A 27607-nucleotide genomic window follows, 5' to 3' on the forward strand; every position below is an offset into this window, starting at 1 on the left:
GCCATCAGCCAAATGCTGGTTAAATATGCAAGTGGCTGCTAGATTCTCACCAGCTAAAAACAACAAAAACAAAACAATGGCAATCTATTGACTGGCCTGTAGATTTTGGTATCCACCAGCCACAATAGCAGGTGGCCTAAAAAGTTCATTTCCAACCCTTCCCCATGGGCTGAGCTACTGCTACTGTACTGTGGCATAGCACATTGTCTGACTTGGGGGCCACTGCCATGAGGGGGATATGCAACAATATTTGTGTGGGTGGCGCATGTCAATTTGCATCCACGTGAATGCCATGAACCAAGGTTTCCCAGCAGAATATTGCATTTTACAAGATGAGCAATGTTATTCACATTATCTGTCAGTGGTTTTGATGTTTTGGCTCATCACTATATACTGTATATGGACTTTTAGCATTTCACAGGTGACATGCTTTATACCAAAATACAACCAGGAAACCATTTTTCAGCAAACTAGTCTCAACGGACAGAAGAATGTCTGCTCGAAATGAATCTTTATTTCATTCAGTGTCCTACAAGCAAAAACAAAGAGTGATCAGTTATTGTAACAATCATCATAAATACAGATAACCTATAGTTGTAAATCAATGTAAGGAAAGAAAATGAATTTAATTACAAAGTACCATGGTCAATTTTACTGAAACAATGAAAAGAAACACATTACTGTGTCAAAATAGAAACAACTCTCATTATTAAGCAGATAATCTACTGCAATGAATAAACACTAAAACCCATACAACCCAAACATTAAAAGAAATGCCATATGTGTCATTGAGTAATGTGGCCAAAACTAGCCCAAAGTGTAATTTTCATGGAAAAGATTTATTATACACAAAGTATTTTCCAGGAATTATTCATCCAGTACAGCGTTTCCAGCTTCAATGTTCCCTTTTTCTTGCAAGTGTTTGGGAATACTGGAATCTTACAATTCCATGGTATTATGGAATGTCGGAATAAAGTGGCGAAGTGCCAAACAACTTCCCTCGAATTACCCATCTCTTCTACATATGCCTCAGAAAACATACAGTATTCAAATAAACAAAGTTTGTAAAGGTTAGAAACAGATCTAATGACGACATGATGTACAGTACTGTGTGTGTTTGCTGCTCACGTGCTCAGGAATGTAATATTTGAAAAATGAGGAATTTTAGGAGACTATGAGCAGCATAAAAGTGCACCATCTTCAAAAGTGGAGAACGACTAAAAAACAAGTACAACCATCTGCCAACCCTGCATCTTTACTCAGTCACCCTCCTCTCCATCTGTCAACCAGCGCGCTTAGAGCAGGCCTCCTGGTAGGAAGAAGCGTTGAGAACACTGAACATGTCTTTTCTAACAAAAGACAGGAAGTTCTTCAGAGGACAGAGGGGCTGGTGGGCATGACGGTCGTGGGAGCGACAGAAGGTAGTGTGAAATGTCACATCTTCGCCGTTGTACAGCACCCTGATGAACAGTTCCCCATCTTTCCCCTTTGATTTGTCACCTTTGCCAGCTTTCTTCTTTGTTTGTCCTTGCGTGGCTGGGGGACTCTTCCACAGTTCAAAGACTACTCTCGCTGCGAAACGTGGAAAGCGTGCCTCCTCCAGTCCGAGGGCGCTCAACAATGGGGCCACGGTCACATCGTGGGCTGAAGAGAGGGTGAAGACCTCCTCGCCGCCTGCACGAGGCTGTCTGCCAGCCTCACTGTCCTTGGCGACACGCTCCATCTTGGCAGCAGTTCGGTTGAGGTAGGGGTGCATGGCGAGGATGGCGTATTTATGATACAGCCCCACTCTCCTCCGATCCACCTCGTCATCTAGCTGCTGTCGGCGAATCACAGCAAATTGTGCCATTGTCAGACATCCAGTGGTGCCATCTCCCAAGGGAACGCATGGGAAAGAGATGCCGTGGCACAGGTGGCACAGCAGGGAGTCTATAGGGTTTGCAGCTCGGAGCTGGCGGGTGGGAAGACCCAAAGTCCGTGCCATATCGGCGTAAGTCCTCTCCAGTTCAGTATCGCTCACCCTGAGCCGATACTGCCTCCTCTGCTCTTCCTCCAGGTATCTGTTCCTTGCAGGGCAGTCACACGCAGAACCGCAGAACAGCGTGCTCCACTGGTGCCGCACGGTTAGTTTTGTCCAATCAAAGTCTGGGAGGAAGCCATAGAGGAAGGCCAGTCCGCTCTGGAGGGTGCGGCTCTTACCTGTAGTCTCAAGCCACACCTGGCGAGGCGACCAGTCAGAAGGGAGGAAACTGCGGCGCATGTAAGCTTGGTGGAGAAGCTGCCCGTTTCGTAGGTGCTGCACCACACCTGGAAAATGAGAACAAGATGGTTTGACATTTGACGTAATGAATGCTTCTTCTTAACAGTGTGAAGGGGAACATAAAATGCTTAAGATATTAACTTGTAGATCTTTTGGAGAACTGATCAAAACTACACTGGTTGGAAAGAAATCCACAAAACAAACTCTGAAGCCAACATCTGAAGCCAACATCGGATTAAATGTGATACTGGTAGAAATGCACGAAAATATAAGCACATCATTTGTATCGGCAGATATTGGCTTTAAAATGAAATAACATGCTGAATTCTTCCCTCATCACAAACATTTTTTTATTGAAGTGAATAAGTACAAAACATTTAAACTATGTATAAGGGTTTCTTATTTTGCAAAATGAATCAATACAACATACACTGAGAAGCATAATAATTTATGTCTCCCTCTGCTGGTGGCCCTTCACAATAAAAGTATGCCTAATATGATGACAATTCCACTACAGAAGAGACATGATGATCACTAAGATTAGGAGGGGAAAAGGTGTAGATATTGGTATCCCTTATTGGCCAAATGGGTTGTTTTTATATCGGCATATCTGAAATCAGCAACAAAAAAAAAACATATCGTGCATCCCTAGATACAGGTCCGAAGTTCAGGTCTGGTTGATGATAAAAAGAAAAACATCTGGTTCTTTGCCTACCCGTCTGCGTGAGTTCTCCCATCTCACAGGCACTGTGGTTGGGCAGACGTGGAATGGAGCCCAGTGGTGACTCCCAGTGGCTGCTTCCTCCCAGGCCCATGTGACGGATGAATGAGTTCAGCAGGAGGTGTGAGGGCTTCCTATGGGGTAATGAGGGATGAAAAATGTTAAGAGACAGACCTGATCCACAGGTGTGCATTATTTTCAGATAACCATATGGCTTTATCAGTTTACCAAACTTGCACTTGTAGCTTGAAGGCTGCTCACTTCTGCTGCTACAGCTGTGGCAGTTAGTGTGAATAATGATGATCTACTCCAAGGCAGACAAACAGGGTGCCACTTAAAAAATGATTATACTGGTAGAAGCAAAATAATCCTCTTCTACCCATAAAGATGGGCAAAAATTTACATTGATTTTTTTTTAAAATATACATATTTTTTAGTCACATGCTTCCAAACACACTGGGGAGCTTCCTTAAAACCACAGCTTTCACTGTTGGCCTCTGACCGACAGTTCGAGCAGCTGTCTCATCATCCCTATGGTTTTAAAGTCTGTCTGACCTCTTCGCAACAACACATTTTGAGGGACATGCATGATGGAATGAGCCACAAATACTTCAGAATTAAAAAAACAAACAAACAAAAAAACATTTCATCTACAACAAATCATATCTGTTTTTCACTTAGATTCAGTACAGTTCTCAAGCAAAAATGCAAAATATTTACTGGCTTCAGCTTCTCAAATGTGAGAAGCTGTGTGTTTTATATTTTCTCTATCTAATATCACTGTAAACTTAATCTCCCTTATATTTACTTTTTTTACATTTAAAAAAGTAATTATCTTTTGTAACAACTGGATTTAACAATTAGTCAATCAGTCAAGAAAACATCATATTAGTTAATAATGAAAATAAACACAGTGAGGGGGCATGACATTAGTTTATTGTAAGTCTAGTAAAAACATAATTTATGAAGTAATAATAACATCTTCAGTAAGTCACTGCATGTGTGGGCCACTTCCTACATCCACCACCAGGTGTCTCTCCAACACAACACTGCTGGACCACAGCAGTTCAATATGTGTGGGAGGGAATATGGGAGATGGAGATATAAAAAGATGAAAGAATGTGTTGCCTTGGGACACACACTCTCATATTTACACATATACAAACAGCGCACACACACCGACATGCGGGGATGAGGACAGCAAGAGGAGCAGTCGGTGATCTGATAGATTAGAGATGATTGAAGATTACAGTTTAATATAACAAATCTGTGGGAGCTGCAGCTCAGCTCGCTCAGATTAAAGGAGCGTGCGCACACACACACACACACACACACAAGCACAGTTTCCATAGTGATCATGGACTGGTTCAGGAAAACGGCATAAAAAAAACGACCTTCTGGCATTACACTTAAATCGAGCTTTTGATTGTTGTAACTGACCAAACACAACACGTAAACATAATCTGGCAGCGACAGCCTCCACCTACAGGGACAATCAGCTACATTCCTGCTGCACAATTTCCCTGTTTTGTCCAAATATAAAGCTTCAAAGCACTACTCTAGTTTCAGATCGCTTTTGAAAACACTCGCCTACATTTTCTGTTTTTGAGAACATTGTTTCTTTTTGTTGTCACGTTGCATGAGCAGCTGTTGTCACTATCTATCCACTTTTGCTTGAAATATTTCACTTGCACAGAAATATATGCACCACAAGGCACATGGGAGTGGTGAAATGAGTTGAGATATTGTGCCAACCAGTGCGCCATTCTGCTCTGTCATCAGCAGATCAGTTTGCTGAGGGGAGTTTGGGGCAATCTAGATTTAATTGGCTACAGTGGGAGATGTAGACGTCGGCGGATGGGGACACGAGTGTGGACAAAGAGCCAGCCAGGCTGTCTATTAGGATGATTGTTGCTAACCAAAGATTACACAGCCCAATTACATTAAGCGGGGATTATTATCACTGGATAGGACAGGGAGAGAGATTAGAGGGGAGGGAGGAAGGAATGGAGAGATGGGGAGAAAGAGGTAGTATAAATGAGGGGGAGGAATAAACAGAAAAGCAAATGAGATGATGTGGTTGAAACTCGGGGAGAGTGCAAGACAGAGATTAAAGTAAATAGCAGGCAGAAGACAACAACAACAACAAAAAACTAGACAAAGACTGCATTGGTGGAAGATGAAGAGGGGAGAGAGAGAGGACATGTTCCCTGCTACAGAGAGCTCAGTTAACCGCAGACGGAGACAGTGGGTCGGCAAGCTGGTGCCAGCACACACACACACACACACACACACACACAAACACACACACACGCTGAGCTCTCTCTAAGGATCCAGCCTTGGGCATATGCTAGTTGAGATCCCTGTAATTACACCCTGGTCTAAATAAAAAGACTACATTATTATGAGAACACACAGAAATATTTAGTAAGCTTTTAATATTCAATCTCCCTGCAAACCACAAATAATCCTAACACACTTTGTATCTGAACTCATTTGGCCTCAGTGCTGTGTTTCTGTGTACCTTCATTCTCCTCAAAACCTAAGTCTGTCTTAAATAGCACTGCTATTAAAGAGTCTACAGACATGCTAGCAGCTCCCTGAGGCTGTAATTGAGCACAGGGGTGTTTTGAGCTGAATGCTAACCTCAGCATGCCAACATGTTTACAGTAAATGTGTTTCCATTCACCAGTTTTTATGTGAATTTTTCATTTGTGCATTAAAAAAACATATTGCGAGACACATATTATGGAAAAGTTGATGTATCAAAAAAATGCAACAAAGTGTTATGGAAACAGACAAATCATGACAGAAATCAAACGCGACCTAAAATACCACAGAAGTTTCCATTTCACTGAAGAGAGGAAAAATGGTGGCAGACACAAACATCAGATCTGAGTGGAGTGACGAAGAGACGGTAGCTTTCCTCCAATGAAAACATCAAGCAAACAGAAAAAAAGCCACAATTTCATCTTGTTTTACACATGCTTTCCTGCTGTTCGGCCGGCCCTCTTTCTATTACATCATCTCATTATGCCTTTCTTCTGCAAAAGTTTAATGCTACCTGACAGGAAAATTTGTGTTTATCTTGATGAGCCAACTCCTAATTATGGTAGTGAATGGAAGTTGGGTTTTTTTGCCAATATATTACGAAAATTTGGTCAAAATTTGCGTTCATTTGGATGGAAACCTGATTAAAAACACTTCTAGTATGTTTATGTGGAAAAGATAAATGTGCCAAATCTTTTTCGTATTTGTTGACGTTTCGCTCTGAACCAGACATGTCAAAGTTATGGTGGCACTACAGAGAAAATCAGAACTTCGTAAAAATCATTACGGATACATCCTATGGGGCCGATGAATGCCCATATAAACTTTAATGGTAACCCATCCAGTATTGTTGACACATTGTAGTCCGAACCAAACTGACAGACCACCATCCCTAGCACCATACCGCTAGGCTAAAACAACAGGAGAGTAATTTTGGCATCCAATAATATAAAAGGATCTTATACCTAATCGGAATTCATCACCTGGGAACTATAAAGGAAAGTATTAGGTATCATATTCTTTTAATAACATTACCTGTATGCATGTATGTTATTGTGTCGTGGTTGTGTATTAAAGTTAGCCCTAGACACAACTGGTTTCATAATGGCAAACCAAAAAAAACACACCCCATGAGCAAAAAATAAATATGTTTTAGCAAATATATGAAAGCCACCTTACCAACAGGTTCATATGTGCTAGGTTTTCACTTAAAGTCCCCCTTTCAGACATCTTTATACTATTTATACTATTATATTATATTATATTTATACTATTATACTAATATATAATTTAACATTGTATTTCCATTACTGCTGCTTGCATGTGCTTTTGCTTTTTGCGTTCTCCAGCTTTCTCTGGTTACAGGAGTTACAGGAAACATGGGTGAGAATCAGGCATGGGCTACAAGCCTGAGCCTCATCAGACCCGGATTCAAATGAAAAGTGCACCAAAATCAGCAACTCGCAGACGAATCTAAACGCTAAGCATAGTGAACACCTTTTTTTGCTTTTGCTGTTTGTTAGCTTGTAGGCTCACTGGCTGCGGCTGACATTGGGTTAGCGTTTGATAAAACCATAATATCTGCTACAGTTGGTTTTCTGGTAATGGAAGGAAGCTCAAGAGTCTGGTTTACATTCAAAAACTACACTCTCTACCACGCATGCTGTCAAAACTTCCACTATGCTAATGCTTATTCTTTAAGTCCACTTGAGGTTTCTTCACCGGTGTTGTTTTGAAGTCGGTTCTGCTGTCATCGTGTGCATCCTGTATTAGACAGTGACTGGCTTTTGTATTAGTGCCGTAACTAGTCAAGCTTGCAGGCGTATGTTTGGATCTCACATTTTTGGGAAGTGCACAGTCATCGCCTCCTTCAGCGGAGGAATGTGAAAACACCTCTCTAGTGCACAGTCAGTAAGGTCAAGGTCACACATTTTAGGGGATATAGCTGTAAGAAAATCACATTTTTGAGTGGAGGGAGACGTTAATAGTTTTACTATTGAGTCAAAAATGTCTTACCCTACTACACACCCACACACACACACACACTTTGATGTACTCACATCAAGGTGGGAGCGCAGTACAGCAGCCTGAGGATACAATTGTTGGCCACAGAGCAGCTCCCTGAGCAAAGGGAGGAGATGTTAGCTCATAGGCACATCAGCGCTCCTTTAGTCGGTGGAGGCAAGAGTCAATTCAATTTCTGTCAGTTTCTGAATGGAACCCACCGTCCATCATATAAGAGGCTTGTGTGCTGTATGACCGTCCTTCAGCTCGAGTTCAGAGATCAAGAGCACAGACAATATCTAATAATTAGATGTCCACAGCAGATCAGCTGCATCCTATCAATCTGAAATGCAACTGTGTGTCACTGTGCCAGTTCTAAAGATTACAGCGCGCCCGCTCCGTCCAGATGTGCAAAGCCGATGTGGCTGCGGCGAAAGCTTTGTGCGACATTAAGTCATTGGCTAAATCTGAACTCAGGTACGCGGCCCAAAAAAGGGATTGGCAACAGGGAATTTATTGACCACATGGTCAAGATAAATTATCTAAGAGGATGTGTTTGCACACATAAAAACCATCCCACCAAAATAAATACACAAAAATAGCAGTTTGTCATCATAGCACATATGTGTGTATCCACATGAAGCATTTGCAAACATTTCACTCAATATCCACACAAAGAAACCGGTTGTGAAAGTGCTGATTTTAGACTTCTTTTGAAGCTGAAATACTGAGGCAACCTGGCTTTTAATAACTTCCTATCAGGAACTCTCATCTCACCCTCTTAAAAAGTGTGCAGAGCCAAAGTGAGCAGAGCCAGACTGCTAATGGTAAAAAAAAAGAAGCTAAAATACAGATGAGAGAAGGGAGGATAATGAATTAAAGATGATTAACGGTATTAACAATTGAACTTGTATGTGTTTTCCAACCACATTTCTGTTGCCTCAACCAGAGCTGCTCAGTGAGCACGTTGCTTAAATCAAGCGAGATAAGACCCCTCATAACTCTGCTTCAACAGAGTGCACACACACATGTAAATGTGTTTGCATTTATATGTGTGTATCCATCTGCACCAAAGCACAGCAGCACAGATGTAGCAAAGCAAACCCACCCGCTACCGCTGACACATGCAATAACACTGGGAAACCACTATTAAATTCTTCCATGTAATGCCTACACATGCACTGATATTTTGAATGTAGAACAAATTCATTACTCTTTCCTGCAAGCTTCACAAATACCACAAAAACAGAATGTAGAACTGAGCTCCTTTTCTGACAGCTGCTATCAAGCCGGCGGTTTTTGTAGGAGGATATGAGAAGCTGTTGCAGTAATTGGTGTCTCACTCGCTCTGACTCTCCAGCAGGTCTCCTTGTTAGGCATTACACAGAGCTAGCTGGGGCTCTGCTCCGGAAGCCAGTTTAAATCCCGGTGGCATTTCTGTGCCCTTAACTCTGACCTGGATTAATTGAAACTGTGGGAGAAAAGCCTTTATCTCCAGACTTGAGAACCCAAAGAAAAGTGAAACAGTGCTCCTCATTAAGCTTTTCATTTCTTTCCTGTTTGTGGTCTTCATAGTATTACTTAACTCAAGCATGATGAAGCAAATTACCATGAACACCTTGCAATATGATGTAATTAAATGTAACAATGTCATAGGGTTTTTTTTATTTGTTTATTTTTAAACTCAACATATCTGTTGTTTAAATGGGGATGTGTATTGCCCCTTTTGCAGTTTGTTGAGTTTCCTCAGGACGCTATATAATTTCAACAAGATCTTTCTCAATTCCAGAACACACAATCACTTTTTTTAAGAATCCTGTCGTACTATAATCGTGCCACTTTGAGGAATTACACATTACTCAATCTTTAGGGTCGCAGATCCATTTTTATCGTGTCATAAGTGGCAGAATAAAATGCATGACAATGCTATGATATGTGTGTGTTTGTGTAGTATTTAAACAGTTTGTGTGTCTGTTGGTTGAACACCAGTATGATGTTTGTTAGCTTTTATCACTTAATAATAATATAAAATTTACTTAATCTATATAGCACTTTTAAAAACACAGTTTACAAAGTGCTTTGACAAACAAAGCAAAGCAGAAATGGAATACATAGACAACGATACAGAAACAGAAGGCCAAACAGTCCTATTCCCTACAAGAGACGAAACTAGGGTAGAGTTTGGATTAAATTTAAACCAGAGGCCAAATAATGAAAGACACAGGACATATTATGTCAATTTAAAGTAATACAAAGAAATGGACAAACCAAATAAAATTAAATTATGTCATTGTTTTAGCCGTGATTACTGACATTATATTCCTAGCTGTGTTTCCAAAAGTCTGTCGTAACTATGTTTTATGAGATTTGTATATTTGTATTTGCGCCACCTCACCCATGATTAAATGACCTCAGCTGTCTTTCAGTCACGTGATTGTTGACATGTATTTAAGATGGCAACTCAATAGAAAACTCGTAAGTATGAGGAAGAGCGTTTTGGCTCGAAACGTCACTTATTTTTGCAGAATAAAATAAAATAAAAGGGGAGCCCCGCTGTGCGGACCTCCATTTTTTCACATTTCAGTTACCATGCTGGACTTACGTAAATGTAGTTGTGACAAGTGAGTAGTGATTTTTGATAACAAAACCCCATCTGTCATGCACCAGGCACTCAAACAGAACATATCATACACATTTAGATTTCATATACATTTTAAATGTATGGTTTGTAGGGGTGTCTATCAGCAGTATATAAATGTAGATGTGGTAATTCATGATGTACTTTTGTAAGCTTGTGTACAGGGAAAACAACAAATTTCTCTTTTGGGTCTTGAAACTGAAAAACATTACTGCTCTAAAAGTTAAGGGTTGACATGGCCAAGAATTCAGGTAAAAAGATTCATTTCAACATCTTCACTCCCTCCGAAAATTAGAGGGAAACAGCATAAACGGAGGAACACTACAGGGATGAACATCATATCTTTGTATTGGTATGAGTTTTACCAGGACGCAAAAATGCTACGTGTTGTACTTTTATTATATATATTGTAGTAAATGTGTGTGTGTGTACCTGCTGGAGGACAAGGTGCAGTCGATGGCGGGCCGTTTGGTCTTAGGGATGTAGTAAAGTGGGTAGCGGTCTCCATGACGAATCATCACCTGGACAGACAGCAGCTTGTAGTCAGCAGGACTGTGACCTGTCAGAGGACACACTCATCAGCATCCACATTTTTCCAATAAAACATGTTAAACTGCTATTTCAATATCAGTGATAGTTACAGCATTACTTATAAAGACTGTTTCACTCTTTTTAGAAGAGATACTAAGAATGCGATTTGATTTTAAGGTATACTATGCTGGATTTTTCTTACAAAAAATAACATTGTATAGACTCAGACAACAGTAATACCTCTCAATTAATACTTACGACTCAAGACAATAAAGTAAATGATGCAACTACAACCTCAACAGATGTAACGGATAAATACCTTACAAAGAAAAGTAGAAAATTGCAGCTGTTATAATCAAGATTTCTAAATTACCAATTGATCAGACTCAGCTCTGCAGAGCGTTTCAGTGTCTTTCAGCTCATAGATTTAGTTTTACAACACACAACTTTAAATGTTTTGGTTCTTATCACTCTCATCATTCATTTAGGGTTGCAGCGGACAGGCATTTTGAGTGTTAAAGCTTGGATAAACCCACTGTGCACTACCTGTCCAGCACCAAATGGCAGACAAAGTTTGCAAATAGCTGCTGGACATGATGGAGCATTTAGCCATGTCAGTAGAGGAGGAGTCAGTAGAGAAAAATGGATCTCAGATTGATATCTGACTTTGATTCATCATCTGTACAAAAACATCTCCCTAAAAGAATACTAATGTTTCTCTGTATCTGTTAATTGTGCAATTGAGCAAATGTTTGCAAAAAAAACCAAAAACTATGAAAACTTAAAAGGTGATAGTATGTCGGTGTGTCACTGTCACCAGGTGGCCATAAAAATCATCTGCACGTTTTAAAATACACCAAAGACCTAATTTTACTCCTAAGTATTAAAACTTTATCATTCAGATTGAAGGTAAAGTGCTCAACTCAGGAGATTGACCAAAGATAGGAGAGTCATCACGTCTTACAAAAGCAAGTGTTGATTTAACAGATCTTTCAGCCGTGCCATAACAGCAGCACGAGGAACATCGAACACATTTGTTTGTGGTCTATGAGTGCAAAAAATGTGTGTGTATGTTTGTGCGTGTTTGCGTTTAACAGTAAATTAGGACGATGAGAGAAACTAGGACACTTTGAAAATGATCATGTCACAGGGAGAATAACACCACCTGAGAAACAAATACTTGGTCCTGATTGATTTTTAATAACTCCTTGTCTAAATCTAAAAGACATAATGGATTTTTTCCTCTTTGGAGACAAAACTGCCATCAGGAGATAAACAGAGTAAAATTCAATTAGCGTTGGCTGGTACAACTTGTCTAAGGCAGTGAAGGATATTTGTATGATTGCCTCGGGCTTCGTTGACTTTTCAATGAAGAAAAAAAAACCCCACACAAGGCTCCGTGCTGCTGTAGTATAGAGAGAGTGAGCACTGCAGCGTTATAGATGATGCAATCTAGCGGAAATGACTTTCGCACAATTAACACATCCCCCGGGTCCTGACACACTAAATCTGACATTATTACTATATTAAGTATTTATACGCTGTCCATCAAACTGGGTGATTCTAGCAGTGGGGAAACTGATCTAAATTTGTTTTTAATGCTTGGGAACAGTGATGCTGTAACACTTGCTACTGCCTCATTGAAAAAAAAATAACTTAATAAGATAATTGCCAATTGCTGGCCCCAGATCAGTTCAGACTGAAGTCTTCCGGAAACAGATGTGAAATCGCAGATGTTACAGAGGTCAAAATCATAAATTACATGCATAAGATCACAGCCTTAAGTGAGAATGGATGATTTTATTTGTCAGTGTGCAGGTCTCACCTTCCCAGGAATGTTCAGTGCGGTTGGGTGTGTTACAGTAGCTGTAAGCTTCAGATATGGGGTTGGGCTCCTGGGTGTGAGGCGCTGGGAAAACTCTCTTTCTGCTCTTCCCCTGAGCACCCCCAACACCTCCATCTGCAGCCTGGAAGGGTCGCTCCTCCATAATGGGAGTAGTGGGGATCAGGTTCACTGAAATTTAAGGAAGACACATAGCACAGCTGATGGGAGTGTCATTCGTTTTGCAGGTATTTGGTGATATACCATAGTATTGAAAAAAATAAAGTTTTGACCTAATAATAGTGCTGGGTGAAAAGTAAATGGATCAAAAAAGTTACTTTAATTCATCCTGGGAGCAACATGAACACCGGCACCAAATTTGTAGTTGTTACATGTATTTCAGCAGTTTGTGTGTCTTTGTGCTCAATATGTGTTTCGTTATGGCAGTTTTTCTGTCATTTTGTGATTGTTTTGTTCTTTTTAAAGTTTAATAGCAACCCGCCACAATAAAAAAAAAAAATCTGCTGTAGATTTTATATTTTTGAAGAGGGACTGCTCATTTGGAGCTTTGTTGAAATAAACACACTGTTGGGTTATGCATTTCACCTCACTGAGCACAGAGCATTAGTCTGGGCACAGAGTTTTTGCTGGGTCTAAAAGTTTGCATTCAGTTGCTCCTCTTATTCATCGACCTGACCTGATCCGCTCTGAACAAATCGACAGATGAATTATCCACACCACAAGTCACAAAATGATGCTGAGGGAAAAAAAAGAACTCACTGCATTCACAAACACGCAAAAATCTCCAAAATTAGACAGGGGACACAGAATGGACAGACACATTAAAAAGAAAAAAAGAAAAAGAAAAAGTAGAGGCTGGGGGGCTCTGGACCTGTGCCTTGCAGCTCTGGTCAGTAATCCATCCATGAGTCACAGTGACACTAGATGACATGTCAGGGCAGCAACAAAGTCATTACGATACATCATCTGAAAACAATGAATGCATGGGGGGGTAATTTTAACAACTGATGGGATCTAAAGGAACTGAAACCTGCTAAATGTTCAGTTTAGAGAAGGGTTTACAGGCAATCCTTTATAAATGAGACCAAGAAAAGTAAAAAGGCCAACTGACGGAGCAGTGACAGAAAGCCTAAAATTAAGAAAACCAAAATTGTAGTTCATCTCCATGTCAACAACTCTGTGGCACAAAACCCTTTACTGCGTTGCCCAGACACCAACGGCCTGTGACCCCCGGCAGAAATGGTCCAATAAGAGCAGAGATATTGTGGGAACAGGAAGGACCATTCACAAAGATCCAACTCTGAAGAAAAAGAAGTTGAACCCATACGGCCCTTTGGCAAGAGGTATATCCAAATCCTACTTATGTCACACGCGCACACATACACACACACAACCATCAGAAATCCAAGCTTGCAAGTCAACTGTGCAAATATTACATCCTGCTGCAGAGAAAGGAGAGAGGCAATGCCTGCTGGGTCATAAAGCTCAGAGAGCTAATGGGTTCTCATTGCTGTAACTATCCTCAAACTTAAATTATCTACACAAGTGTAGGCGTATACATAGTGCGTAGTGTGCGCTGTCTACTTCCCTCTTGCATTCTTAGTCAAACACAGAATTTTCCGTTCCCTCCTCTCTCCAGCTGAACTCATAAAGTTCACAGAGTTGCACATAAGACATTTTGTGTGTTTGCTCTATAAATTGCTCCCAGGATGATGTTTTTGCGATAGCACTCAACAAAGTTTCACAAAAAGTTGTGGCTATGAGACTGACTTAACAGTGCTCCTCTTTTGCTCCTGTTTTGCTGTTAAGTTATTGTTATCATTAAAGTAACCCAAAGAGATAACCTTAGGCGGTCATTTTCACTATTTTCTGATATTTTATAGACTAAATTATTAAAGCTGGCAGAGACAGTTTTGTTTTGATGTCATTGGACAAAACCCCTACGGTAGACTTTGAGCATATTGTAATTCAAGTGGGCTGTAATTCTGCACATCCTCTTGGCTCTGTTTCAGGCTTTAAAAAGTCTTGTTCAAGAACGGAGACTTTGCCAATCATAGGTCATTTTCAGAAAGAGGGCGTTAATATTGGCTGTCCTACAACATGCAGATGTGTTTTTAACGTCCCTTCGGTGAAAGCTTAATTCAAGGAGAGAATCCCGCAGAGAGAGATCTGTTCCAACATTGTCAACAACAGCCTGCACTGCAAAGCAACCCAAAAGAGAAAGACAGACTTATCAAAAAGAGAGTCTGAATAAGAATCTGACAATAAAATAAACCGTGTCAATATCTCAGAGAGAGAGAGAGAATGTTATTAATAGTTTTGCTATTTAGCCAAAGGCTCATAGCTGCAGCTTCAACATCACCTTCATGTAGCTAACGTTTGCGAGAGCCTCGAATCACAGAGTGTCCTCCGCCTCGCTGCCCACCACTACAGACCACTTTGCCTGGAGGACAGCAGGCAACAACTTCTGAGACAGACCCCCTATCGACGGCCGAGTCCAGCCCGCATGAACCCCCCCAGCTCCAGCAAATAGGACAGCCCTGGATCAGCAAACTTTCTGTTGCTGCCCTTACACAGGCTAGACCCGGTGCTAGCCACCAGCTCACTTTGACACCAGGCGCTAGGAGGGTTGCTGCTAAATTAACAAATGTATAGGAAACCCTGGGTTACGCTAAGAAGTGCATGCATATGCCCATGGCTGTCTGTTTGGATGGGGCTTAGGATGGAGGGAAGGAGCTGCAGGAGAAGGGTGTATTTTTTACTTCTGCCAAGGTATTTTTGCCCTTGATACAGGTTTCTGTCCATACCAGCTGTCACAATGATTACTCAATGATAATTTTCCAAGCACAAATGCTGAATCTTTGATGGTTCTAGCTTTGCTTTGCTTTGTGAGGCTTTGCTGCTTTTCTTACCATCTTGCATTTTAGCAAATTTCATATCTTTGGGTTTGGGACTGAAAACAAGCAATTTGAAAATGTCGCCTTATGCAAATGTGACAGCCATTTGAGACTAATTTCTGGAATTTCACTGACCAAAAAATTAATCAATTAATAAAAGAAATATCAACAGAACAGAACATGTGGATTTTTTAATTTCTTTTTTTGGGGTACAGCACTAAAACTGGGATTGCATTACTTGCATTACAATCAACCAATACAGAGCATCACAAATGCTTATACAATACTTTAATAAAATGCAGATTGATCGAGAAAAATGATTCACAAACATTTAAAGGATTAAATGAGATGGAACAAAACGGTAAAACTTTAAAGCAGCTGTCTGATGGAACCCAGACGCCCTCCATCTATCAACAGGAAGCAGACTTTTACATCTACAGCCATATCTCACTTCTCTCTTCAACAGCGAGACATTATTGTATCACCTCATCTGAACAGCTGACACACTTGAAGCACAAGCTGTTGAAAGGGCTACGCAAAGGCACTAAACAGGCTCTTCATTTTTGCTGTTCTGCAAGGCAGAGGAGATAAATACTGGACAAAGTGATCTCCATCGTGAGTATTATAAAACATTAAAAAATAGTTTAAGTGATAAATCAAAACTTATCAACTGAGCACAAAAGCCTAGTATCAAGTCAGAACAAAGACACAGAAACAAAAAAAACCCAATGCTGGACAAATTCTGCTGAGCTTTCCTTCTTGTTCGTAACTGAAAACTACACCTAGAACACCACAACAAGGCATCTTTACGATAAATAAGTGGTGAAATCTATGTGAGGATCATGTCTTTATCCAGATGTTGAGCAGTAAGGTCTTCATTAAAAGAGTGTTGATATTCTATATGGAGATTTCTTAATAAACTCACCACTGACGAGGAAGAGGAGAAGGTGTGTGGCGACAGCAGAGACCATTTTGACGACTGCTTGGTAGCTTGAGGTCCAGCCGTGCACACTGGAGCTCATTCATTACCACAACCTGTCCCCCTCTATACTCTGTGCCCCATTACACTACCACCCTCCCACCCCCAGCTACCCATCGACACACACACACACACACACACACACACACACACACACACACACACACACACACACACACACACACACACACACACACACACACACACACACACACACACACACACACACGCCTGCCTGGACTAACCAAACTCTGGAGGCCAACTCAGCCGCAGTCACCTACACAATGGGGCTTTTGTAACTCTCTGCCCAACACTACTGAGTGCATACGCAGCAAGCAGCACTCCGCTCACTGTAGCACGCACAGGACATAACAAATTCAGACACCCACGTTAAATGAGGCTGGAATTATAGGCATTTCGGACTTTAAATGTGTTTCCAACTTTCCGTCCACCTACATTACATCTTACAGACACAAGAGGAGGCTGCCTGAGAGGGCTTTCAACAAATCTGACAACTCAGCTTGCCACTTATAAATGTTACATTTCTCTAGGATGCTAATGATACAACACTTGGACAAAAACAAACATGCTTGCATTCTTCATATCCAGAGCTAAACATAGTTTACCCTGTTAAATCTTCCACCGCCGTGTTGAGGAACCCGTCATTATGCACACACAGACACAGCTTGACTTCTTCCTCAAAGCAGAAGCAAAAGAGGGTGTTCTGCCTCACAAGTACATACAAACAAATATTCGTCTGCTGGGGCAGCACAGTGATTAGGTGATAAACAGGTATTCACAGAATGTGGTTTAGCCCGAATTTACGGTGTCCCCTTGCCTAAATCGGAAATGTTTCTGTGCTGGCAGCCCTGCACTCAAAAAAAAATATTTTTGTCTATAATAAACATGAAGAAATATTTTTTAAGTAAAATGTAACTGAAGAAATCAAAAGCTTATATTTTCGAATAATTAAATATAAAATAAATATGCTTTGTATAAAGTTAATGTGAACAAATCAAGAAAACTTTAACATATGATTATTGGCCCTCATATACATAAAGTAATATTTTGATTTAATCTAACTGAAATATAGGAAATCCAAAAGCAGGCTATGTGGTAACCAAAACCAGGCAAAGAAGCTGGAACAAATATTGACACAGTCTAAATACTGTGAGTGTGGATGGGCACTGCAGTCTGCAGCTGTTCAACATAATAAATCTTCTAAATTCTTAAATGCCAGATTTTACACACCCCTTTTTTACATGCACTTTTTAACTGGGCACACAAGCCTAGTATCAAGTCAGAACACAGATATAATGAAAGTCCAACACGAACTACATCACAAGAAAATTGTCTTGCCCAGGGGAACTAATCAAAATCGAAAACTATCCACAAATGGAAAAGAAGGAGCTATATGGCTTTAAAAACAATCTGCAGGGATGCAAGCCGTATCTTGGCACAGATTAACATTCTCCTCAGCACATTTAATTAAGCACTAATGCTGAGAGCTAGGGATGTACTGATAAGACCCTTGATTGCCCCCATGCTGATCCGAGCCTTTTAAAATGCAGTATCTTCTCTCAGTGAGTGCAATCTGATAATAAATTGGAGTCTATTTCAAGTGCCACAGTAGTTAGCATTATCATCTCATGACAACGCCTCAGCCCTCCTGTGTGGAGGTTCTTCCTGTGTGTTCTCACTGTATCTGTGTGGTTTTCTCAACATTTTTCCATTTCCTCCAACACTGCAGAAAATGCTAATTAGGTGAACTAGAAACTCTAACTTGCCAGTAGATGTGACTGTGAATGTTACATCCCGTTAACACCTGTTTACTCCTAGGAAGGACTCAGTGCATCTGCTAAATCGACTCGCAGGCTAAAGATATGTTCCTAAAAAAAGTATTTGTTTTGGGCCATAATGGTACAGGGTAAAGGTTTGGTTCATGCAGCCAGACGCAGACTACACAGCATGTAGATTAATGCAAGTAATGCAGAGTTCACAAGCACAGACACTTCTGCCAGTTTCTTCTGCCCAGGAACTTTTGGCCATTCGCCATTAGCAAATTTGCAGAGGTTAGCACATGAAGCTGATCTGCATGCGAGTCAGTCACACTATGGCGAGCGAAACTGAAATGCCGGAGCTGCAAGATCCACCTACAAGTTCCCGGGAAATTACTGGCATTTCTCCACCATTGTAGGGTGTGTGAATGGAAACACACCCAACATGCTAAAAAACATGTGACAGCATCACCCAAACTAACACTGAAGGAACTTGCATTCACACTGGCATGAAGTCAAGGCAGAAGTAATTGTAGCACTCCTCCTAATGCAGGAGGAGTTTTATTTTCTATTGTTTATTTTGTTTCTTAATTTTCATAGCATAACATATTCTTTGTATTTTTATAACCTGTTGCATTTTGGAAAACCCTGCTCACTGGTTTTACAGTGTAATACAGAAGTGTTTAAAAATACTTTACAAAAGTTGTCAGTAGGCAAAATCTTATCTCAGTCCCCAGCGGGAGGATTGTGTCTGTCTTTGACTTACACTACTGTCTGTTCAAACCAAATAAAAAGAAACAGATCCTTATGCATTTGTTTTTCCCCACTGTCCCAGACTCACACTGAACCATGACTCCTAAACCAGGATATGAACTGAACCATGACTTCTGTGTACTGTTGCACTCCCTCTTGTAAGAGGGTGCCACTGATTGTTGCCATGGAAATATGACTCTTAGTCCCAAGTTAGCCAGGGGGTAGTGTGGCTCACATTTTTTGCCTATCGCTGATAGGAAACTAGTTTCCATTAGAATGATGTAAGAGCAAAATGAAGACAGGCTTTTTGATATCCAGCTTCCACTCCTGTGTCTCCTAAAAGCGCGGGGACAATCAGTCCGTCTAAACAGCCAGTGCCGACACCGCAGAAGGTAAGAATGTGAGGAATTTGGAGGGAGGAATTTGCGAAGTGCTTGGAGATCTGCCTATTTAACACTTAACAACTTGTTGGCAGATTGTTGTTTTGGAAAAGTTTCAAAATTGCTGATGAGAGATTTTCACTATTTTCAAACTGTCTGGACAGCGTTTCATCTAAGTATATGTGGGCCTTAAGTGCAAACTTAGATCTCTCTTTCCCTCAAAACATGCATTTATTTTATTCCAGCTCTTTTTTATCACTAAGCTTAAACCTCTCTCATTGCTCACAGGCAACCTACCTTTTTATTTCTCCTTTTATGTCCTCCCATGACATTTCCTTCTCCCCGTGAATCTACCAGCACTCCTGAAGCACTTAACTCCCATCGAGCTCTGCTTCACCTTTCCTCTCACTACTGATGCGAACATCTCAAAATAGTTCCCTTTTTCTTTCTCACTTTGATTCCCTCTCCTGCAGTAGTCCTCTCTGTCTCTGAGCTCTGTCGTCACTTTCCTCTGGGAGTCCCCCATGTGTCAATCAGCGTGGCGATCGCTCCCTTTGCTGCCATGTTCGCAGCCAACACAGTTTTTATTTGAAGTAGCGTGGAGCCAGAGAGCATTTACTCCACCATCGATCATCATCCGTCACTCAGTCTCTCATGGTAATGGTCAACAAACTCTAGTAAATACATACAGACAGACTACAGAAGATGATTTTAAAAATGAACAGAAATGTGGAACAAAAACAGAAGCTGAGCATCTATAAAACATGAGGAGAAATCCCATACGCTTTCTTCCCATGCTTCTCCTGGATAATGGCTCAAAATCCTTCTCTACAGCATGTGTGATGAATAAATGATGACAACAGCTCTTCTTGAGCAGCACAAAAGTGAGGCAGTTTGAAAGAGAACATTCTCACAACAAACGATTCAATGATCAACGCTAAAATATCATCAATACAAAGTGACATTTTTGATCCATACCATTATCTTTAAGATATGCCTTTATTTTGCAAATTTTGCAGGGTTTCCCACACATTCATTTATTTTGCGGCGGGTGGACACAATCAAAACTTCTGCCACCATGAATAGTTTTTTTGTTCTTGGAGCTGGACTGTTTATTAGGAGCACCACATTCTCAGAGCGCAGAGTGTACTCAGGGCACAGACGGAGCAGTAAAATGCGAGCCACACTGAAAGTAAAACTTAACCATTCATTCTGCTGGGTCTAAAAGTATACATTCAAATGCAGCAGCTGCTTCTCTCAACCACAACACAGAATGATACAAAGGGGCACGCATGAATTTAAAAGGGAAAAATGTAGCTTGCTATTGTCCATCTGCAGCAGCCAAGAAGAAGATGAGGATATTTAGTGTTTCTCTTAGGTTTACTGGGTTGGGGGAGGGAGTCCCCTCCTTCGCATTTTAATGTTCAGATGCTGTGGCGCTGAAAGGAAAAACTGCTGTTAGCCTGTGTCGTTGCGCTGTCAGTCTGCTGCGTTTCTCTCAGTGCTTGAAGTTAAATTAATCTCTTGGGCTCAGTCACTTGGGGTCGGACATGAATGTGCAGCCCAAGCCGCACTCAGGAGTATCCAAACACGCAGGCAGCTGGCACACAGTCTGTATTCAGGCATTTTTTGTAACAAAACAATAACTATTTCTGTGCATTTTCAGTAATAACTGTTTAAACAGCTGCTGCATGTTGGATGTTCAGTGAAACAGGGGACACAGAGAGCACACTGACTGTGCACTCTCAGTTTGTGGGTTTTGACCGACAACATAATGATCACCAGGTCAGTTAGTGACACAGTTCAATACATCACCTGACTGTTTTATCTCAGCTATCTTCTTCCTTTATTTCCTTTTGTGCTAGATGACGCCACTACGCTTAGTAGACAGAGGCATTTCAATCAGCTAACTTCTTGCAACAGCAAGTTTCAGCAAAGTTAGCCTGAAAAACGGGCATGCAGGCTGGAATTTATCTGTCCTGTTCCCTCTATGAACATTGACAGTTACTATTATGCCAAATTTTACTTTTTAAAAAAATGATCTTGTGGTTACTCCAAGCTTTAGGGATGATGGGAGAAGTTTACCATCAAAGCTCTAAGCCAGATAGCCCTAAAGTTTTAGGAAAAAGATTGTGGCTTAGGTTAAATTGAGAGCAAAAAAGAAAGGGGTGGCAGTTTCTTCTGTAAAGGACTGTTAAATAGGCATATGATATCAGCCCATATTGTTCACAGGCCCCGTGAACATCATTGAATCTAAATAGCATCTTGGCAGACTTTGTGATATCAGCAAATATCATATCATTGTCCAAAGAATTGATATAACACTGTATCGGGATGAAAGTAGTGATTTCCAGCCCTATTAATCAGTTACATTTCAACTGTGAAGAAAAGAAAACGAGAGACAGTATCCACCCCTGAAGATGGGCATGTATGTAAGTGCATACACACTTCCAGTTCTCTCACTGAGGCGTCTTTCTCTGCCTCCGAAAGTTATGCAAAAGCAGAAGATTACAGAGCAGGAGATGAGAGTGGGTTTGATAGCAAGGCATTAATAATAACTTGCACAGCAACCTCCTCTTAGGCGGTCAAGTACACGTTATTATCTAGTGGACGAGGAGGGAGGGAGGAAGCAATAGCTGGGGAAGAAAGTGTGTATTTGGGGTTGCAAAGTGCAAACACTAGACAAGCATGAGTAAGAGCCTGCTGGCTCTTGCTGTCTTTGTTTTATACCTCAGATCTTGCCGGGCATTTAAAGCAACAGAAGAGGAAAGTTATAGAAGAAAAAGAAGTGAAAGCTTTCAGTATACAAATATGTTTAAAGAAGTATTTCACCGATATTAAGAAGGCCCTCACATAAAACCGGCAGGTTTGGCAGTGGTTGGGGTGCAATACGAAAATGTGGAAGTCTGTGGAAGCCTGTAGTTCGAGCAACATTCCCAAGAGCCAGTCAAACTGCCAAATGACTTAGACTGCGGCATTTTGTGTAGCTTTGCTGTGGGGGGAGGAGGAATATCTAAACACTGGTTAGATGGAGGGAGGTTTATCACAGTTCATTTAAACATACCACCCACACTGTTTTGATACAAAGCTGATTGAAAATCAACAAAGTATCCCTTTAAATGAGTGATAGTATCTTTAAAAACGCTGATGAAGGACAGCTCACGAAAACTTTGGCAAACACGCAGTCCAAAACACCAGCTCTGTCGCACTGCATTCCACTATAATCCTGTGTGTGAGAGAGCATGATTTATGCAACTCTAATCCTATATGCTTGTCCGAACACAAGCTTCTACTGCATCGGGGGTTTTTAGGAAACCGGTGCAAAGTAGCTTAATCTTACCCATTTTACATCAAAATACTAATTTCCATTTGTGCTGCACGCCCCGCCTGCTTCATCACCCACTGTTTTTTCAATCATGCCCGCAAGGCTTGCAAATAATTTCCAGCGCGAGAGAGACTGTCTCCACTTACTGAGAGGTGGTTTCCTTGCATTCACTGTGGCTGGCAGGGATACACTGTCTGGACAATACCTACAGGAGATGCTAAACAAAGACACAATCGTATACACCTATGCAGATCACAGCAGATGTGTGTTGCCACAGTCTCTCTGAGGGTTCAGAATATCCAGAGGCCCACCGCTGGTCCTGGATATTTATAGGAAGCCTATAGGGGATCGTTCTTTGTTTTGGTATGAATGGAGTCTCTTGAATGGGAAAGCAATGAAAGGATATGCATGTATGAACACAAACACACATGCAAACAAAAGACCTGAGCAGCTCTTCGTCTGAACACAACACTTTGTTTCACATTAATATTTAAATACTGGGCCCAGGCTTCAGAGAGAGGCTGAATATGTAAAGCAGTGAGTTGGACACAACAGCACACTTACAGAACTGGAGGCTCAGACTGATGATGGCCAGCACAGCCCCGCCCACCGCCACCAGGAGGAGGAAGCGGTTACGAGCCAGCATCTTATCATATGATTTGTCCTCGTCCTTGTTCGTCAGCCATCCAGACCGCGGCCCATCCCTGCAGTCTGGACACAAAGTGGGAGTGAGCACATGGGAATGTACTCATGAAGTGTGTTGCTCGAACACTAAGGTTTCAAAGTCTGGCACTGTGGCTCTCTACTCAGACAAAATTGTGAAAACGTCACCCCACTCATCCCTAAAATCAGTTATGCTGTGGGCTACAAGTTGAGTGCCATTTTTTCACCAATGGTTATTTACATTTTGCCACATTGGCACATTCATGGTACCCACACATTTTAATGGAAGAAACTGATGAAGTGCATGCTATGGTAAACAAGATGTCATACATCAACGCATATTAAAGCTACATTAAGTTGACAGCTACAGATTTCCATTTGCTGTTATTTGCGGTTACATTACATGGAACGTTATCTGTGGACGAACTATTTCATTATATACATACAACAGTATTCCATTACTCTTTCTGACACTTTTAAAGATTTTGACTAATGTCATGACTTTTCCAGGCCTGGAAAATGTGATTATGAAATTCCATGGCTTTTCGTGGTTTTCCATGTCTGTGGGAATGCTGCACAATTGAAAGTGTGCCAAATTAGTTATTAGTAGCTCCTGTTTGCATTTTATCTGTGGGTTTACAGACAACTATCACCACATTTCTCTGATACTCAGATTCTCAGGCCAATTCTGGAGTCTGTGATTTCTAAGTGAGCTTTTGGACGTTTATTTGGAGGTAATAATATCGCCAGGAGGCGCAAGTCATACAGAATCTAAAAATATCTATCTATATCATGTCTGCGTGTTCAGATTTGACAGATTTGAGTTATGAGAGAATAGAGTGCAATTTTTAATTTGCCTCCACTGCTTGCTAAGTGCTGATGTGTTGGCCAAATCTGCACCCAAACTAATTAATTAACCCTAAACTAATTTTTGCTTAAGATAACAAGCACCTGTCTTTTCCGCCTCTGGAAAAAAAAAAGTATGCCTTCAACTTAGCAAAAAACTCACTCAGATGGTTATAATGTTTCTAGCAATCATCAATATCTTACATTTACTTTATTATCAGAGTCATTAACTGTGAATTACTTCTAGTCTACCTTCCTCAATGTGTCTTTACTACTTTAAGCTGACATCAGTCCCAATCATGTCCCATAAAGAGTGCCAAATCTCAATGAAAACCTTATTTTTTTTGTTGCAGTTTTGCAAAAGCATAAAAGGTACAATCTGTAGAAAATTCTCTATGTTTATGTCTTCCATGACAGATTAATTGTTGGAGGTTTGTGAAAAATAGCGAATCAAAAGGACATCCCTTACCAGTATTAACACAAACAAATGTCGCATCACCTGTTTGACCAACTACTCATGGATAAAAGAAAATCTGACAACACAACTCCAGTTCATCTACTTTGCATTTTACTACTGTGTTCTAATTACAAAGGTAACAACTCTTGGCTAAGTCTCTGCACTGATATTATGAGGCCAAGTTGTGCTTATACATTTTCATAAAGTTGGCACTTAAGAGAGATTTCTGTTATTACGGGTCAACCAAGTCATCGAGAGACTTAGTAAATGTATTATAACCAAAATGTTTATAATGCGTACAGCATTGTGGCAGTCTGTACCCTATACGCAATAAACCAAGCATGTACATGAATAGCCCAGTCCGTGCAAGGGCAGAAGGTTGGAAACCAAGCACAAACACGGGGGAACAGAACAGACTAAAACTGCAGTAAATGTAGCTCTACACAATAAACCCTGCCATTAGGCGGTCTATAAATACTCCCAGTCCAGAGTGTTCAAGCCTACGTCTAACCAAGGTACACTAAAACGATGCTTCAGGCAGGACTGGACCAACAAATACGCTCCTCCTGACCTATTTCACTGCCTGCGCACACTAACCTGTAGCTTCAGGATGCGTCACACCAAACTCCTGTCAAAATGCTGCCAGTTTAATGCTGCGTTACTTATCAGTTCAAATATATCATTCAGTTTAATTGTCACAATAACCGTTCACAAATAAAGGAGCAGCTGGTTGGTTCGGCATACATATAACCCATAAAACAGACACCAACTGGGGTTAAAAATCAACTTAAATCCACATCTGTCGCACTGTTTGCTTTCGCCTTTTACGGAGAAAGAGCTCTGTTGGGTCTCATTTGTATTTAATGGCATGTAAATTTCCATATTGTTTGAGCGCCGAAAGCAAGAGCTGATTCTAAAATTTCTGTTGACTAACGGTCTACTTCGTACATTAATTTGTCTGAGCAAAACGCTGCTTTTTTTTAAGAAAGGACCGTGTAATAGCTTAACTGGATAAAGGTGTATTGTTACGACTCTGCTATAACTAGTTAGCTAACAGCTAGCTACTTACGTTCATTAATCTTGCACAGTAGCTAAAAAATCCCATCTGCTGGTTTATGGAGAACACTTTTCACGTAGCGCTAATACCGCTGTCGTGTATGTTATGGTGGACTTCCTTAACTTTATATGTAAAGTAGCCTACTTGTTGCTTCATGTGTGGGACGCGAGACATGTTACGCGCCGATGTGTAGCTTTGTGTTGCTGTTCACCCACCGAGCAGCCCGTCAAGAAATTTAAATGCCACTTCAACAGTCGCCAAGACAAGCGAAAAAACATCAAACTGATATCTCTGAACGCGTCAAATGCTCCATAAAATAATATTTCTTTCATTCTTCCTACCTGCAGGAGCCGAGCGTCTCACAGCCAGACAGCCGGGTTATACACTTGAATCCAGCGCTCCGGTTTCTCCGTTACGACCGACTGCCGTCGGAGCAGTGAAGACACCGGCGACAAGGTCCACATAATACGCAGCAGCACTTCCTGTGGCAATTTTCAAAATAATGCTACCACGTTTCGCGTTTTAGCCATAGAAAAGGTTTTCGCCTGCCTGTGGGATGAAGAGCGTGTAATATTTTCAGAGCTCACCTTTAAAAATAAATTGATACTTCAAATATTTATGTATAACACTGTTATTAACAACAACAACAACAACAACAACAACAACAACAACAATAATAATAATACAATTTTACATAGTAAAATAGAACAAAAATCCCGCACAGCGCATTACTGGCGATCAACATTACCTGTAAATGTAGCATTTTGTGCACCTACTTCACATATATCTTATTTGTGTTAACTTTTGTGTTTCTTTTAAATCTGTGAAATGTTATTTTATTTATTTCTGCCCGAAGACTTCAAATTAGCCCAGTTGTTGTTGTTGTTGTTGTTGTTGTTGGTCTTTTGTTATTGGGTTTTTTTTTTGTTTTTTTTTGACATTCTGTATTTTTTTCAGTATTTTTACATTGTACAAAAAAATAAACTAAACTAATTAGATTATATATTTGCACTTAATTGCACATAATTTGCACATAATGTGTATTTCCATTAGTGTCCCTCTGTGGTGTCTGTCTGTCAGGTCCAAAATAAAAGCATGTCTGAGATTAAATAGCAAATTATTTGAAAGTCGGTGGCAATCACACACGTCGCCAGGGTTTAAGCCCCAAGCCAATTAAAGATGATTCTGAGGTGCAGGAATTAGAATAACAAACACTGCTGTGAGAAACATACGCGGGATATTGCAAGTTTGCGTTAAGGACAAAGGCACATTAGATGTGACTGAATGTACTTTTAGTTTGGAAGTAAAATTAAGTGTTTTTCTGTCCTTCCTCAGCTTCCTCTGTCTAACTTAACAGTTGTGGAGCAGCGGGTCTCTGAGACTGATTTGTGGACAGCCAGCACAGTCGAAATCCTGTCCTCACTGCACCATCTGCTGGACCAGCGACAGCAACACACACGTTGCCTTCAAGGCCTCCTCATTAGAGCTGTTAGATGTGGTATTTTCAAATAGTTTTAAATAAACACAAAATAGATTCTGACGTTTTTTGTGAATTTGATTCGATAGATTAATAAACAGATAAGCTGCTATAAACCACAACACTTTAGGCCTATTTATGAAGGTCATGTCAAAACAAAGCACAACTTTTTTCCCAAGGTGCTGTTTTTCATAGGACTACTTAACTTAACTTTTTAGATTTCTGAGAACTCTCACTCTTATTCTACAACATTTCCTGAATAAAATGTATATTTTTCCTACATTACATTTCCCCCAAGCATATTAGTTACTTATTACAAAATAGGGGAGGGAGACAGACAAATGAAGGAAAGAAAAAAAAAAGATTTTGATCATAAAGCTCTTTAATTTGTATAAGCAAAATTTCAAAAAAAAAAAAAAAAGACTCTTTTTCCTAGTGTTTAATTTAG

The 27607-nt window shown here is 40.6% G+C and overlaps 1 protein-coding gene and 1 long non-coding RNA gene across 5 annotated transcripts; one reads left to right on the plus strand and one right to left on the minus strand.

The window, feature by feature from the left end:
* Positions 1 to 494: 494 nt before the first annotated feature.
* Positions 495 to 26145, minus strand: pxylp1 (2-phosphoxylose phosphatase 1). 4 transcript variants are annotated; one of them, XM_042487415.2, is made up of 6 exons: positions 26024 to 26145; positions 23224 to 23370; positions 12530 to 12718; positions 10606 to 10732; positions 2976 to 3115; positions 495 to 2307 (listed from the first exon to the last, which is right to left on the minus strand). In XM_042487415.2, the coding sequence occupies exons 2-6, from the start codon at positions 23303 to 23305 to the stop codon at positions 1283 to 1285; spliced, it is 1563 nt and encodes a 520-aa protein (XP_042343349.2). In that variant the 5' UTR covers positions 23306 to 23370; positions 26024 to 26145; the 3' UTR covers positions 495 to 1282. The 4 variants fall into 4 exon arrangements, with proteins under 4 accessions (XP_042343349.2, XP_042343350.2, XP_042343348.2 ...); XM_042487416.2 differs by lacking the exon at positions 23224 to 23370 and having other exon boundaries at positions 26024 to 26109; XM_042487414.2 differs by lacking the exons at positions 23224 to 23370; positions 26024 to 26145 and adding an exon at positions 16370 to 16504.
* Positions 19005 to 27607, plus strand: LOC148189308 (uncharacterized). The gene is made up of 3 exons (XR_015776769.1): positions 19005 to 19346; positions 26030 to 26138; positions 27018 to 27607. It is a non-coding gene; the product is annotated as an uncharacterized LOC148189308 (long non-coding RNA).

The sequence above is a fragment of the Plectropomus leopardus genome, chromosome 6, assembly GCF_026936395.1.
Source record: "Plectropomus leopardus strain MGB_pleo_1.0 chromosome 6, ASM2693639v1, whole genome shotgun sequence".
Classification (NCBI taxonomy): Eukaryota; Metazoa; Chordata; class Actinopteri; order Perciformes; family Serranidae; genus Plectropomus; species Plectropomus leopardus.

Coding starts and splice junctions, on each gene's coding strand:
- pxylp1 (XM_042487414.2), bottom strand. CDS start 16,466: ATGAGCTCCAGTGTGCACGGCTGGACCTCAAGCTACCAAGCAGTCGTC. Junction 3,116..10,605: donor TGCACCTTGTCCTCCAGCAG/GTACACACACAC, acceptor ATTACCCCATAG/GAAGCCCTCACACCTCCTGC. Junction 2,308..2,975: donor GGGAGAACTCACGCAGACGG/GTAGGCAAAGAA, acceptor CTCATTTTCCAG/GTGTGGTGCAGCACCTACGA.